The 17,227-nt window shown below is 42.1% G+C and overlaps 1 protein-coding gene across 1 annotated transcript in view; it reads right to left on the reverse strand.

Moving 5' to 3' along the window:
* Positions 1 to 5,153: 5,153 nt before the first annotated feature.
* klf7b (Kruppel like factor 7b) overlaps positions 5,154 to 17,227 on the reverse strand; it is a 66,834-nt gene continuing 54,760 nt past the window's right edge. Inside the window, exons 3-4 of the mRNA XM_085384075.1 lie at positions 13,112 to 13,235; positions 5,154 to 6,447 (exon numbers count right to left, since the gene is read on the reverse strand). Coding sequence (XP_085240201.1) covers positions 6,396 to 6,447; positions 13,112 to 13,235 — 176 coding nt within the window. The 3' untranslated portion in view covers positions 5,154 to 6,395. The remainder of the gene's footprint in view (positions 6,448 to 13,111; positions 13,236 to 17,227) is intronic.

Genomic DNA, 17,227 nt, shown 5'->3' on the forward strand with positions numbered 1-17,227 from the left:
CACAGCATGACTGAGTGTTTTCAGAGTACGACATATTCCTCCAGAGAAAGAGTGATGAAAAAGGCATTTAACTGGAGTTTTAAGCAGATATGTCAGTCTGATCTGCTGCAAGGTGACCTGTGGAAAATAGTTCTTGGTGGCCATGTGCATCCTGGTCATGTAACAAATGTTAAGTGGATATTTGACAGAGTGCTCCAACAGACTATGCTAGCAGTGCGCGCACATGAAGAGTGCAATAGCTAAGTATGATCATGTAGTGCAATGTTTGCAAGAACTAAAGCAGATCTATAGAAACGCTGAAATGTCTGGGCGATGCTGTTCGCCACATATGGTTAATTACAGACAGAGCGGTCTGCATGAAAGATCTCACGCTATTTACAAAAGCTGCCAGAAGTGACAATCCTTCATTAGGACGATATGGTGGAAAACTGTGAAAACTGAAGCCTTATCCATCAAAGGACTGTGTCTAAACAACTAACTGTGGCCACAGAGAATGTCTGAAGGTCGTTTTCACACTGGGTTTGATGCCTTTTTCTCTGGTCTGCTTTTATGCTTTTACACTTGTACATAATCAGTGCTCGCAAGCTAGTTCTCTAGCTACATATGTTTTTATATAGCTAGTGCTTTTTGGTGTAAAAGCACTACTATTATACATAGCTAGTGCTAGCTAGCTATTTAGCCAGCGAATACTAGCTATATACATAGCTATTGCTCTCTTACTGAAAAAGCTTACACTTAATTTAAACAGCATTAACAGGCTAATCATCTAAAACTGAATTTCAGGTCACTAAATTTAGAATTAGTAAGTTTTCTTTGTCAGAGAAAAGGTTTATTCCCATTAACATAACCAAGGCTTTTAGAGAGCTAACAAGATTCAGACTCTTCCTTCAGTGTGAAACCACCTTCAGCAAATTCTCCAGATTCTCCCTAAACTCTATCCATTTAATGAAAGGGAATGGAAAACCTGTCTGAAGTTGCTTATATAATGGTTAAACATTCCCAAAGACTCAAGCCCACCTTGACTTTGAAATGAGACTTGACAGTGCTATCTGCAGTGTGCTAAGAAGCTAACTTAAACTAAAGCTACTTCACTCCTGCTTAAGCTGCTAGCGCCACTATACCAGGCACCCTATAAGACCATGAAAACGTTATTTTACATTTGTGAACAATGAGTTCGGCTCCAGCTGACAGTAGACGAGAGGACCGAGAATGTTATGAAGCATGAAGCGTTGGAGCATACCGGTAATTACGCTTTAACAGGAACGGTTATGTAAGATCAACAGTCCCTCTCCTCTCCACCGTCCATCCACCACTCCTTTTCTGCACCTCTGCATCTCAGCTCTTTCCACTACATCTACTACATTCACAGCAGTTAACTTGCAGATATGCAAATCTTTGGGCAAAACGTGTAAAGTGTGCATTCAGCATTCCCGCAGCTGATAGTGCATGGACAACTGCTGTGGACAGAAAGGGAGAGATGGGGTGAGGATGGAGGGAGAGAGGAAAATTAGAATGGCACTAACTGTGAACCACGGGGGAGGATCGGGGGACGTGGAGTGGATTAAATATCTGTTGGGACTTTGCAGATAAATGGTAATTTATTTTATCTGTAATCCATGAGATAAAATGCAATGGCTGATTTAATGATCTGGATATTCATGTAGGTAAATGATTTTTTTTTATTTGTTTTTTTTCCATGAAAGTTCAGCCTCTTCAGTGAGTATCTCACCGTCTCCTGATATTTCTCTGCGCTAACAGGACTTTCTGTTTGTTCTACATCAAATGTGTCCACTGGGTGTAAGTCGGGCTCAAGGTCCCTGTTGTTGTTTTTTTTTTTTTTCTCTTTCTCCAGACCACTAAATTTCCCTGTGACCCAGAGCTGTCTCATTAGCTGAACTGCAACTTGAGAAGAGGACCGAGAGTTAATGCTAATCAGAGCTGTGGGACGGCAGCTAGCCGGGCCTGGAGGAGCCTGAGAGACGACAGGAGACCCGGGCAACACTGTGACAGAAAACCTGCTTTGACAGGCTCAGACGTGAAGGGAATGAAATGTGAATTTGTATCTGAAGTGACTTTGCGATCTGTCGAATGTCAAGAGGGGTTATCATTTACGAGGAGATGAACTGTGAGTTGCAATCGCTTCATGCTGGCAAGCACTACAATCTTTAATTTTGTTTTTGTAACAAACAATTTAGCTTTTTTAGAGTGGCACAACTGCTCAAAACCAACACAGAAATGTGCTCAAAGCGACAAATCTTCTTAGAGAATCCTTTAAGCACAATGTTTTTGCTTTTTAGCATTCTTTAATTCAAAGTTTGTGAAAGATTAATTTAAGTCAAGTTTAAATTAGCATGAATGCAAAATGCTGCTTCCTATTTTTTATAAATAGGCACAAAAACCACTAATTGATTTTTTTTTTTTTTTACGTTTTTTTATAGTTACATATAAACATATAAACGACAGCCGTCTTCCAAATAATTTGAACCGAATGCCAACTAATCTGTCAGGCAGTCTGATTTTACATGGTTTAAGATAAACCTGTGTAGTGCAAGGCATGAATTAGCATCTCTTTAATGCGATGCAAGTCATCAAGCTGAATGACTTGTATGCATGGATGAATGAATAATTGGAGGGTCAAAAGGAAAGAAAAAGAAAAAAAACCCCTAATAAACACATTGTCAGCCATTGCTTTGACCAAAGAAAAAAATCCAACAGCAAATGCATTGACCAGTTCTTCCCTCACACAGCCGCACACTTGTTTACCAGTTTAAAAAGTCAGTTATAAACCTCTTTGCTGAATGACTGCTTCCCATCACAGTATGCCTAACAGGGACACATACATGCACACATAAACACATTCATGCCATCAAAAGCCTCACAAAAGTGCTACAATCCTGATCCCTCTATGATTGTACGTTGTATGGGAGGGCCTCTTTGCATGCCTCGACGCCGACGGCATGACTTTGCATTATCCAATAACGACGAACACGACCATCGACACAGCTTCTGTAACGGAAACCAGCAAACGGGGCAAATGAAATCAAAAGTGAAACACTGGATTCGCCTCCCACACGGGCTGCTTTGTCATATTTAGAAAGAGAGAGAGTTAATAGTGAAAACTGCCACTAGATACACTGAATTCATACGGAGGCGGTCTCCCACTGATCTCTCCTGAGTGGTGAGACTCTGCCCGTGGCTGAAGGGCAGTTCCACGCTGGAGGTTTTTGGTATCGATTGTTCGAAGCTGCACCATAACCCCCCCCAACATTCCCCATCGGAGGGGAATGTTTTCGCTGTTTCACCTAATGAAGGCTGGCGAAGCCAACTGGCACGATGACTGGGTACACTGGGATGTGAAAACCTCCTGCGAGCTTCAGGAACCTGCACCCTCACCCCAACTGCACCCAGTCAGTAGCAGTGAATAATGGACTGTTTGCACGTGCTGCGGGGCATATACAGTGGGTGGTGGTGGGCGGATGCAGCGGTAGCGTCTGTTGGTGCCGAGTGCCCCGAATGCAAGGCGAGTGCATTTTTTTTTTAATTTAATTTTTTTTCCCCATCAACTATTGAGCAAAGAAAGCAGGCAGTGTGGACACACGTTTACCTCAGTTTTCTCAGATCCATCTTTTTTTCTTTTCTGTTTTTTTACATTAAAATTGTTGCTGATTACTTTCAGGGCACAGATAAAAGTCAGTGTTTTCATTGCACATTATGAACCTCAGGTGATTCAACCTTACGTGTGTTAAATCAGTCATGAAAAGGACGCATCTATATGGTTGTGGGTGCTGAGTATTTTGTCAAAAATAACATAGTTTTTACACAGCACCATCAAGTTGGAAAATACATTTGATTTGCCAGATCAAAACCAGAGCTGGAATTTCTACACAGCAAGCTTTGACATCCCCCATCAGTCTAGCTAACAGCTTCAATTTTCAGGCTACATCAGGGGTTATCCTGAACGTTTCAGGCAATTTTGTCATCTTGAAGCACTTTTTTCCACGAGCATAAACCATCTTTAATAATAATACTACACGCCTGCTGCTGGTTTAATGTTTCAGATCTGCCGCAGTTGCTTTCTTATGATTATTTCCGATGAAAACATTGACCACTGACTCAACTGTAACCAACAACGTAACCAAAGTCTCTGAAGTAAAAAAACAACAACCAAAAACCAGAAAAAACGCTGATTAAATGAGAGGCACAAGCTGTAGTGAGGGATATGTGGGTGATTGTTGGAACTGAGAACAAGCTGATTTCTCACTTCAAAGGATTTGGAATCATTTGTTACCTCCAGCCGAGAGCTAAGATGCTCTTCTGCTAAACAACAGTTGCTAAATTCCTACTGTGAAAAAAGATTTGGGAGCAGAACATATAATTCCAGGAAGAGTGTGCGTGCGTGCATGTGTGTTCATGAGCAAGTGTGTGCGTTTGCAACAAAGCCTGCCATGCAGTGTGTGTTGTTTCCCCCAACTCTGTTCATTAGTTTAATAATTATTTTCCTAAATCTTATTAGTCTTATCTCAAGAGGAGCCGTGAGCGTAAGAACTGCAGTGTAAGTGTGTGTGTGTGTGTGTTGACGGAGCATGTGTGCTTGTTCTGTATGCAGCGTGTAGAGTGAGACAGAATTGTTTTTGTGTTGTTTTTTTTCCAAGTCTTTTATGATTTTTTTTTCCTTTGTGTTCCTTTTATCCTTATTTTTTCGCCGTAGAAAAAGGAAAAAGCACAGATAACATTGGAAAGAATTAAAAAGAAAAGTCAGTGCAGTCAGTGGATATGAAACAAGCAAAATTGACAGGTCGATGTGACCGTGTCTATTCAGAGCCACCACACAAAGGTCGGCTGGCATCTTTAGTTCCACGTGAATAACCAAAAAGCAGCTCTTGAGCTTCCATTCTCGCCCCGCAGTGCTGCCAGGGAGATGAGATCTCAGAGTCTGTGAAAGCGCTCGAGGATGACTTTCAGAATCAGAATGAAAAAGAAAATAAAAAACAAAACAAAAGAAAAACAAATAACCAAGAAACATATTCCCAGTTTTTAAGCAATCCTCTGCCCGGCTGCTGTAGAGTACGAGACCACAGAGGTCATAACAAGGTTTTGTTTTTCAGCTGCAGGGAGTCACAGGGCAGAAAGAGCAGCACACAAATGAAGACCTCTCTACTTTCTGTTTTTTATTTTAGTCCAAAAAAAAAAAGCACAGACACAAACCCCTTTTCTGAGAGTCTGTGTGATTCTGTTGTTTGTTCATCCACTGATTTCTTGCAGTCTGCAGATGCAGTCGGTGCACATGGAGATTATAAAGACCAACAACGCTCTCCTTCTCATCCCACACATTCTGTTAAAGTCTTCTTAGATTTTTTTTTTAGTTTTTTTTTTGTAGTTTTTTTCTTCTCAAACACATTGCTGTGAGTTTTAAGACATCTTTTCCTCACAGAGAGAAAAAATGTGTCATTCTTTTTTTTTTTTTTTTAAATAACAATAAGAAGAAGAATTATCGTCCTCTAAGTAGAAAAAAGGGAAGAAAGTGTCGCTGCGCATTTCTGTCAGATGGCCTGCGGAGGCGGCAGGCATCTCGGTGAAGGTGAGAGATGCAAAACACCCACTGGAGGAGAGCCTGAGAGCTGCAGCGGCACCCGCTGACCGAGGCCCCGTGGGCACACCAGCGGTGTCCCGGGCCGTGGGTTCGATTGTCACCCGTGCTGGGAGTCAATCCGTACAGTCTCTCTCCTGCAGATTTGGCATTGTTGTTTTCTTCACAATGAGTACTGGAGCTGACTGCGGCAGGTGACGGTTTGTGTGTTCCGTGTATGAGAAACGTCGATAAGAAAAGAGCAAGAAAGCTGAAAAAGAAAAAACAGTCGAATATCTCATTTCAAAAGCCGGTAAAGCACTAACAGCTGACTACATGGATATTTAAAAGTTTCTGCTCATCCAAAGTGACTCGATAAGTTTAACACACTGACTACGGAGAAAGTTTCAAAAAAAAGAAAAAAAGAAAGAAGGCGAGAAAATGTTTTGTCAAGCAAGTTGAGTACATGTTGATCTGGCAGTGTCCAAGCCCCCAGAGCTGCATGAGAGTGTCCGGGGTTCACCGGGGTGATGCATTCAAAGACAGGTGTGTGTGAAGTGTTTACTATTGCAAACGTGATGTGTAATTTTAAAGAAAAACAACAATCTAGCTACTCCTCGCTTTTTCCTCCTGCCCAACTTTCCCCCCGATGGCTGTTTGAGCCTACTGGTGTTTGGATTGGGGGAGGGGCGGCGGGGGGGATATGACGCAGGCAGTCGATAGCATGGCTGCCCATCCTTCTGTCCTCCTATCTCTCCTCCTATTTCTCCTTCTGCTCCTCCTCTTCCTCCTCGTGCTCCTCCTGCTCCTTTTCTTTTCTTCTTGTCCTTCAGATGTGCCTCTTCATGTGCAAGGCCAGGTGGTCCGACCTGGAGAAACACCTGTGGAGAAACATAGAAATGTTCCTTTTAATATCCAAAGAAAAGCATGAAATATGCATGTGAAATGAGAGCTTGGGCAAAGCAGGAGATGAATTTTTAAAAATGAATTTAAAAAAAAGAGTTATATAAATGACAAATGTGCAGCTCTGCAAAGGCTCAATTAGCCCTCTTTCGTTGTATATTCGCACTAAAATAAGCACAATGCATCAGGTTGGCAAGTGTTGCTAATTGATGCCACCGGCTCTGTTTATTATCTGAGAATAAGCCACAGTCCCAGGGCCCTGAAATACCCACTGGCTCTGTGTAATTTTTGGAAAATCCCTATAATCACAGGCTCCTTGAACTTCCCACCGGCAATGTGTACTTGCTGGAAACTCTCCACACTTTTCGCACCCTGATGATAACCCCCACTATGCTAATGTCTCTGCTAGCTTCTCCTCCTTAGGTTACAGCTTCTCCCAAAAAGGATAAGGAGGGGAGAGAGAGAGGGGGGAGGAAGGACACACTTATTTCTGTTCTCTAAGACGCCTCTGTGCTGCTTGTCTCCATGACATGCATTTAAGAGTTTGGAAGTTTCTTCAATGATGGCAGAGGGGATGTGAGGACATCAAATGAAAAGCATCAAGTCTACAGACCTCAAAATCCACTAAAATACTTTTCTGTGTATTTACAAAGGAATACTTGAAACCCAAACTGGCAGAACTGCCCAGCCTCTACTGTGTTATCCTGTGTTTTTCTACTGTGCAGTATTAGAACTTCAGTCCTACGTGACCAATGATGCAAAGTACCAAGTTACCTTTATTACTATGACTAGCCAGGCCTGCGGCACTTTTTCAGATGTATGAATATACAATAGCAATGGAATTAGTTATCAGTGTTCCACCACTGAGGGAAATAATTTTATCAGTAGAACAACTATGATGATCACACATAATTTTTATTTCAAAATACGTGAATTTTCCTTTATTCTAAGTTGTAAAATTCTCGACCTTTTCTTTTTTTTTCAACAACAAATCAGCATCAGCTTTCTCCGACATTGAAGTAATCATTTCTTCTTTTCTTTTCTTTACCAACTGTTGTGCAAATGTTAGCATTTAACACTTACAATACTCTTGACCAGTGTTATTGCAGTTTATCCAAGTCTGTTTAAGGTGATGGAGAAACATGTACCCAAGAAGGAATTACCTCTGGAACAGGCCCCAGTCCCAATGACCCTGAACTGGATAAGAGGAATGAATGAATATTGGTTTCATGTACAGTTCTAAACACTGAATTTCAAACTATTCATTTTGCAGTCTATAGGATAAATTCAAGTAAATACTTTCTTAAAACATGGTTTTGACACCTCCAAAAGCTCTTTGTAGAGAGTCACATCTGAGTTAGAGGTAAGAGTAAGATTCCAACATGCAACCAGAGAGAGACAGACTAAGAGAAGAAGAAAGAGAGCTAGATTATCTACAAGTAGAGAAGCACAGTAGTTCATTTCAACACCACGGTGAATTTAAGTGCTCTCGCTTCACCGGGTCACACCAGTGAAACCGTGATGTAAAGATGAATAGAGGCCAAGCCAGCCTCGGTGATTTCCTAAATGCGACTCAAACACCGCCATAAATCACAGCCAGACCCCCAAGTCAGTCCTCCAGCTCAGAGTAAAACAGTACTGTAGAAACTAATTAGATATGCACCGTGAACATGGACACTAATGCAGACAGGCTGGCAGTGCTTTCTGATGCCGGACCATTTAACTCAGTACTGGCTGCACCTGATGCAAGAGAGGGACACAAAACCAGGTGCTGGCGATACATAATATTAAACTGACAGCGTCACAAGTATTTTCATTTTATTGCCAGTACTTTATTAATTGCGAGGACATTAAAGTTGAACATCCAGTATAAAACAAATCACAAACGATATGACTAAAGGAAAGGCAAAACAAAATGTGGGCGAGACTTAAATGAGAAAATTAAAAATTCAATTTGCCAGAGGCTTTATTCATTATTAATTAGTCAAGCCTATTCTTTGTGCGAGCGTGTGCACGCGTGTGTTGTGTGTATAGGTAGGTTGTTGTTCGTTCCAGATAGAGACAACCAGACACAGCCAAACACCCAAATCGTTAAACTGCAGCACGACCTGCTTCTGCTGAGATTTATTCTCTGAATTTCAGCCTTTCGATTCTACAGAAAACCTCATTTGAAGGACGCTAAGTTGTGTGCTGCCTTGAGCTGGGCAAGCTGCTAGAAAGCCAGATGAAAATAGCAAAAAAAAAAAAGAAGATCCCAATATGAAGTGAAAGCCAATCAGCTCAAAGCAAAATAAGTGATCAGACACTTTCACTAAGGGGCGAGTGATGGGCTCTGATACATATATTACTGTTTGCTCATACAAACCTCTGCTCCCCAGCGCTAATAAAATAATAATCTCTACTTCAAGGTTTGACAGTAAAAACAACAAAAAAATAAGAAAATAACAGAAACACTGTTCCATGAAGCAACAGTGTTTGATGCAGAGAGACGCCAACAACAGGTTGACTAGGATAAGATGCCAGCCGCATTCGCTAGAATCGTAAACGTGCCGCTTCCTACTGGGTGTCATTAAATCCCTCTGACGATTGTTTTGAGTCACACCATCTGTCAGCCACTTTTGCTTTTTCATCTCTGCTCCTGTGTGAGATCCTTCTAAGCTGATTTTAATAAAAGTCATTTTCTCTCTCTCTCTAGTTTTGGCCCTTCAGTCCACAGGATTCAATTTTGCTTGCAGACTTTACCAACGCACCAGTGCGCATTTAGTCAAGGTTGCTGGGATGCTGTTGAAACAAAACATGTACGTCTAAAAAAAGAAAAGAAAAGTCAGCTTTTAAACTCATGCCAGAAGAAGACGACTTCTTGTATTTTTTTCTTTTCTTTGGTTTTTTGTCTTTGCTGTAGGTTTTCTGTATACGTGGACCAGCTGTTAATTCACCTAAAATCTAGCGTGGAGTGAGGGTGCAGCTGAACTTTGCTCCTTGTTGCTTTGTGGTCTAGTGTTTCCCCTCAGCTCTAAGCTCGCCGTGTGGTACCTACTGTACACCTGCACCAGTCTGTGTGTGTGTGGCTGGACAGATGGCCATGTAAGTTACTTTGTCAATGTTGGGGGGGCAGAGTCTCAGGACCAGCTGGTAACCCCCCACTCCCTTGTTTCCTCCTCAAAACTCTGCTTTCTCCCTTTCTCTCCCCCCGCACCTCCTCTGTCCAGCTCCAAGGAACCATCGGGGGGTCCCCGCTTGATTAGGCGAGATTAATAACAGACCGCCGTGTGTCTGTGTGTCTGTTTCCCCAGGAGAAATTGTGTCAGATTGAACATTCTAGCTAATGTTAACCTCTCCATGCCTGCCACTTCTTGCCATTCTCATGGTAATATTTGCCTGACTCCACCCACCACAGATGTGTGTGTCTGTGTGTGCATTTGTCCACTACTGTACAAATCAGCGTGCGCCCTCGCTATGTTAACCTTGTAATTTGAACACTAAAAAGCCAAAAAGGGAGACGTGAAAACACGATTAAGACGAGTTGTTCTGAAAGGCAGTGACGTTGTTTAAGATTAACAAAAAGAAAAGAGGAAAGTGTTGGACAAATTCAAACTTTTACCTAAAGATGGAAAAAATGCGCCTGCTGCACAAAGAGTCTGAATCCATGTCTGTAGTTATATTTAAAGGCAAGGACTTTTAATCAAAGCAGCTGCTATTTTTTCGATGTCGCCGTTCATGCTTTGCATTGATGACTCACTTTGGAGAGCCTCAGCAAACATCTGCGTCTGTGCGGATGAACGGCGCCCTTACCTCACGCACTGAAAGCCCTGCTTCAGGTAGAGCCTCAGCTGTGCTTACGACTGAATCGGCTTACGTCTGCGCCATTGTGTGTCAAAAGTGTTGCGTTTATACGCCCGGACATTTAATTATTCATGCAAGTCGATATGACTTTGCATCTAAACATCTTTGCGCTCAATATGCATGCGAGTGTGAGGTGTCTGCATACTGTGTTTGTGCATTTATGCATGTGCCAGGAAAGAGCTAATACAGTCCCAGCTCTCAGTCTGGATTATGAAGCTTTCCAGCAGGTTTCTGGGGGGTTTATGTCTAAAATCCTAACTAGAGAGAACCCACAACAGCCAATTACACTGTCTCTAGGGCAAAAGTTTGCGTGTGTGCGTGTGTTTCTTTCATTCGAAAGGTATTACAGGCGCATACACATTCAGAGAGAGTGAATGTTAAAGTGGAGCTGGCATCTGGTGCCACTCAATTAGCTGTAGCCTGCTTGCCAATAGCCAGAATCCATTTAACTGCCAGCACAGAAGCATGAGTAAGCACACACACTTTCAAACACACACTCTCTCTCCTCTAAGAAGCAAACACAAAACAGTGACAAGATGACTCTCAACAGACTCACACACACATCCCTGGTTGTTTTCTAGCAGGAGACTTAGACTTTAGTTTAAAGCGTACGCCCCTTCATCTGCTTCTCTTTTGTTTTCCTCTGTCCACATCAGACATGAGTTGGTAAAGCAGGAGCAACACACACACAAAAAATACAATTTAATACATAACATGATCTACACGTTAGTATTAACATGTATTCCTCTGGGAACTGATTTAATTTAGCATTATAGCATATTTCACCATTAAATTGACGATACTCTAAAATAAAGTCGTGAATCTTCATCCTGACACTTTATCCTGAACTCCTCTTGCACACAGCTGCTCACGTTCCTTTAAAATCTCTTCTCGCATTTAATATTTGTGCTTATTTACCCCCTTGTTTGTAATAAAAGAAGGTAAAATTTGTTAAAGTTTAGATCTACAGTAAATGTAGGAAAAACATGTAATTTATTTATTAACTTTTTAAAAAATGACCTGACTTCCTGCTATTTTGGATGTAACAGTCAGCAATGTTCAGAGGTCATTTTACTAAAGCACTGTGATACTGTAGCCAACTTTTCCTGCATTTGACAGCGAGCATGAAAAGTAGAAAACTCATTAGCAGCTCTTGTCTTACCAGATGCAACTTTGATCATTTTCAGTGATTCTGATAAGATATCTCTGTGATATATTTAGCCTACATTCAATGTGCCAAATGGTCTCAGTTATACTTTTCGAATACGTGAATCCACCGAGGTCCACTCATGTCCAAATGATGTAAATTTCATCATCAGACGTGAGGGTCTGTTTTCTATATATACAATGCACCAAGTACTCATCCGCCCTCTGTGGAGGATTTTAAGCGAACTTCACAGAAGCATAACAGGAATAATCGCTCAGCTGTCATATCTCCAGCTATCTGTGTCTGTGCCCAAAATGGACTTTACATACTGGAAACATCTTTTTTGGAAACTATAGCAATTAAAAAAACAAACAAACAACAACAACAACAAAAGCTGACAGGAAGAACTAATATAAATGGTTCCATCACAGGCTAATGCTCAGACCTTAAACATGCCCTTAGGTACCAGCAAATATGGTTGGCTAGCAAACTGTTGAGGCTGGGAAAAATGGATCTCAAGAGTCAAGGTCCAAGCCTAGCTTAGTAGAGTATTAGTACTAAACCTTTAACCTACTAGTGAAAGACTAATACATTATCTTAGTTTTCATACACTTACATCAGTGATCTCACCTCTTCTGCGAGAAGGTTTATAGTGCCATTTTCCCAATGTTGATGGATGTGTACTAGATGGCTCTGACTCAAACTGATAAAGCTGTGCTTCAACTTGAAGAGCTATTCATTTGCAACTCTGCAAATGAATAGCTCTTCATCTAAGTTTTGGACTGCTTGAATATGCAACGAGGCCTATGGCGAACTGAGAACTTCCTACCGGGATAACGAACAAAGAGGTCTTTCAAAGAGCAGGCACCCGCCCTTTAGCCGATGTTGTCGCAGAAACGCGCTTCCACTTTGCGTGCCATATTCTACATCTACCCCCTTATCGCCCGGCCAAGATTGCCATTACATGGTTCCCAACACTGGCAAGCGAAAGCGAGGCTGACCAAAGATCACATGGCTTCGAACGTTTATGGATGATCTGAAAACTGTCGACATCGCCTGGGATGAAGCCGAAGCAGTCGCCGCTGACTGACGATGGAGATTGTTAGCTGCCCAATGCACCGCTCAGCATAGGTGGAAGTTCTAAGTAAGTGAAAGTACGACTAACAATCAATGGATTTAGAGGTTTTTGGTGGAACCTAATGAGGGAAATAGTCTTTTTTTTTCACTAGGCATCTTGACTTGTCCCGGCAGAAGAAGCCTTCAAGAATGGCAGGAATTACACTGAAACAGTGAAGCAGCTCGATGGAATCACCATCTCTGATTTGGCTTTATGGAGGCAGAAGAGACCATATTTGGATAAGACAGTAGTGTGCAGTCAACTAAGGAAGCTAATTTGTTTTGCAGGGTGCATCTATTGACTGTATGGGTGGTTCGCACAGGAAGAGATACCTGCTAATTATACATAGAAATGTGTCACAGTGACCAAAAACAAACTGGAAATAATTAGCTGCAAACAAAACCTTACAGATACACAACTCTTTGGCTTGTATATTAAAAACTATTTTTTATCCTGGCCAGATAAAGGACGTCAAAGTCCTCCAAATGTAAACTGCACTGCGTGTTTGCTGTGTTTGTGCCGCCTATCCGTTTACCTGTCGCAGTGGTTGCACTTGAATGGCTTCGCTCCGGTGTGTTTGCGGTAGTGTCGTGTCAACTCGTCACTGCGGGCAAAGCGCCATTCGCAGCCCTCCCATGAGCACTTGTAGGGCTTTTCACCTGCAAAGGAGAGACAGGGAGGAAGAGAGAGGGGGAAGGTGTCACATTTTATAATCATTTTTACATCTAATTTCACACGTCTAAACTACAGCTGTTCGCTAATGTACAGGTTACCACCCCTGGCTTTTTCCAAACACACACACACACACACACACACACACACACACACACACACACACACACACACACACACACACACAGACAGCCCAGAGACCAGCCAGGCAGACAAGTTTTAACACAACAGCCATTTCAATGAGCCAACACACTCAATTAGCTGTAAATGAAGTCTTTCAGCACAGCGGCATGTTAATTCATAATCCCAAATTCACCCTGAAATGAATCTCGTTTTGTTCCCTCCATTACCCCACAAACTCACCACCTCCATCCCACCATACACACACACACACACACACACACACACACACACACACACACACACACCCTGAGGTGGGTTGGGGTGGGTCTGAAATGTAAATGAAGTTTCATCCCCCGGTTCACCAGATGGGAGAAGAGATGGTCTATTGTTCTCAGCCTGTAGTTATCTCTCCATGATAGAAAGCCTTCCAGCTGTGCATGTGTGTATTACGCTGAGAGGTGTGTGTGTGGTGTGCAGGAGCAGACTGTCTTCAGATGGGACCTGAAGATGTCCGACTGTGTACATGCTTGTATGAGATTTCTCTCTCTCTGTGCGTCTGTGCGGGATGAGCAGATAAAGCAGCGAATCTGGGCCTTCTAACAAAACCCCCCTGCACACTTCCACAAAAATAAATAAATAAATACCACAACTAATAACAAAATGAGTATTTAGCTATGTTACAACAGAGTTTCAGAAGTGTACATGAATATCTCCTTTATTTATCTCCTTTGGACATGAATTCATACTTAGGCTCCTAATAGCATCAGTGCTAACGACCGGTTCTGGATTGCAGTAAATGTTGTTTTAGTATCTTTGTGTCTCTGTTCTGTATCTTATGCAGGCTGAACTCAGAAGTTTTCTTCTGGCATTACCCAAACCGTGAGTTCAGTTTGCACGGATTGCTCTTTCATTTCATCAGTGCCTTGGACCTGTAGCGGTGCTGGTTTAAAAACTAAAGTAGTTTGATAGCTGCTTACTAGTTATCTAATGTCCATATGCTGTGTTTTGTTGGAGGATTTTGGCTTGTGATAAAAGCTCAGCGAGGCTCATTATTTTTGCAGATGACCTTGAACTTTTCTTTTGTTTCAGCGCTCCTCTTGCTTCAGTCCAGTATTTAAAGAAATGCGGGACAATGCTTTTAAATATAAACCAAACCTGGGTTTTCTCTACTGCACCCTGTGCAGAAGAGGAAAAAAAGACTGTCTGAATGTAATTGCAGACCCCCGGTGTGTGTGCGTGTGAACTGTGGGGTGGTAACTATAATTGGGGTCTTAATGACTCTTAATGGGAAGTAATACAGCAGCTTACAGTCAGTTAGCCAGATGTCCCTGCAGCCCCTCTACTCTCATCACAGCACACACCAATCTTCTTAAGGAGACAAACACAAACACGCACCAATTCAGAGCTAAGTGGAACTAACGTGGAGCCCGAGCGGTACACAACATGGACCTGAAAGTCAGCCGTCACTGCCATCAAAATTTAGAATTTTCAACCTGGAAAAATCAGACTAGAAATACACAAAGCCAAGATGGACAAACTAGTCTCAGGCATATATTTAAAAGAAAAAGAAAAAAACCTGGTGCCAGACCCACCCACAACTTGGCTTTGTCAGTGATTCAAACAAGTCTGGTGTTACAAAAAAAAATAAAAAAATAAAACCAATCAGAATTTTGTTGGCGGGATTCACTTTAATCATCATCATCCTCTTGTGTCAGAGCCAGAAAAATGATGAAAAGCTTGAGCAAGGTTGAGACAAAGTAACTGCTGGAGGAACAACAGATTCTGCCTTAACTGAAATGATGTTGGTGAGACGCTAAGTTGCTCGCTTCTGACGGGCCGAGGGATGAAGAATGCGTGCAGCATGAAAGACGACTAAATGGTTGGTTCACCAGGCTGCCCACTAAGGTACCATTTTAGGTGCCTAGCACAGAACTGCGTGAGTTGAAATGGCAATCTGGTTTGAAAATTAAGTCTGAGTAGTTGAAAGAAACATGAACATTTCAGACATTTTTACATATACAGCTTCCTTCCTTTCTCTCAGGTTATTTATCTTTTTTTGCTTTTTATGTCCGCAGTATTACTGCAGGCCATAACGTCTCTGTCTTATAATTTTTTTATGAAGTTTAATTGTCTCAATTCATCACCTTGAATCATTGCAGCAGTATAGTACAGCTACAAGAAAGTACACCTTCATGCGGACCATGATGTGAGGTGGCGAGCCGCTCTGACAGCAAGGTGATGCAACGAGAAGTAAAAGATGATGTGCTACAGGAACATCCGACTGTGAATGATGCCCTTCTTCCCCTTTATTTCCCCACAGTTAGTGCGTCTCTTTGATCGGCTGCGTGTTTTCTCCGTAGACACAACATCACTGCAGTTTCAGTTGGACTAAATTAATTCCAGATCACGAGCTCTGCTCTCCAGGATTTGCATATTCAAATTTTCCAGTCAAATCTCATGCAGCCTGATGCAGATTCCCACAACAGGGATCTGGGTTTCGTTCCCGTCTCTCTGCTGTAAATTTTTAGCGACAGCTCTTCTTAACCACCGTAGTTTCTGATGTGTTGTGGATCACTGTGGACAGAGTGTCTCGGGGGGCTCAGAGCAGGGTAATCTCATCTCTCCAAACTTCTGCAGCTGCCATCTGTATTTCATTGTGTTTTATCATTAAGAGTCAACTATAATGCTGAGGTTTGTTTCCATAAGTGACACCACATGTCTTGAGACAGTACAGCTTGTTGGCTGGACCTAGTAGGCTTCACATAGCACATCTACCAATGGTACTGCTATAACTGGTCTATATGAAGATTTAAAGTTTTTTATGAATGAATCAGTGAAGTTTCTGATTTAGAAACTATGCTGATGGCTTTGGTGTAAAATTCATTTGATCATTTAGTCTGAGAAGTGGCGATGACTGAAGGTAGCATAAATGGTAGAAGGAGGTTTGACTAAAAAACGTAAGAGCAGCTCATTTAAAATACAAGCTACTGCATTTCACTCCTTGTAAATTAAACTCTCCCCAGGGCACTTGAATAAATGCACAAGCACATATATCACAGGAAAGCAGCCCATGAGCTGTGATGAAACAAAAACACGCTGAACATTTCCAGACCAGTTATGTCAGATGCCAAAAGTAAAACCAGGACTGGATCATAGCTTTGAATAGATTTAGCGCGTTTGACTATCTGATTCAAAATGCCACCTAAACTGGACAGGTACTTTAAAATATGTGAGTAACACATAAAAGACTTTGTACCAACAAGGTAAAAATCAAAGGGCTATTAGCTGAAAACATGGCATATCTTTCCATGGTGTGCAGTGTGTCCTTAAAAGATTTGAGGGAGCTGGACAAGTGTAGGACAAAAGAAGCAGTGGAGGAACTAAAAAAAAAGAAAGAAGAAAGAAATCTATGGCAGATGTGTCATGTTCTGAGTGAGTGTCTGCTGTTTTTAGATGTTTTTTCGTGCTGGCTTGTTTCCAGACCTGCATCACCCATCTGTGATTCCATCAGAGGCAATCAGCAGGCCACTGCAGCCTTCTACTCATCGCCAGTCCGTCAGCTACTCCTATCGTGGTAACTCAGCTCTTCTCTTGTTATTTGCATCTTCGTATTTTAACTGCAGTTTCCTTGTGTCTCTACTTTGCTTTTGCTGTTCCTGGAACAATACTCAACTCCCCTGCAGTTCGCTTCGGTGGTCATCTGCCACTACTCACCTGCTCAGGCTGCATAACCTTCGCTGGCTGTCCGTCACAACTCATCCATTCAGGCTACATGCTTCAGCCGCGTTCACCTCACCTCCCTGCCCTTCTGCCCGCCGCATCTCTCTGGATCTCTGGAAATAAATGAATGGATAAA

The sequence above is a fragment of the Rhamphochromis longiceps genome, linkage group LG16 (assembly GCF_057381845.1).
Source record: "Rhamphochromis longiceps isolate RC_006_pf linkage group LG16, R_longiceps_female_GT1.1, whole genome shotgun sequence".
NCBI classification, from domain to species: domain Eukaryota; kingdom Metazoa; phylum Chordata; class Actinopteri; order Cichliformes; family Cichlidae; genus Rhamphochromis; species Rhamphochromis longiceps.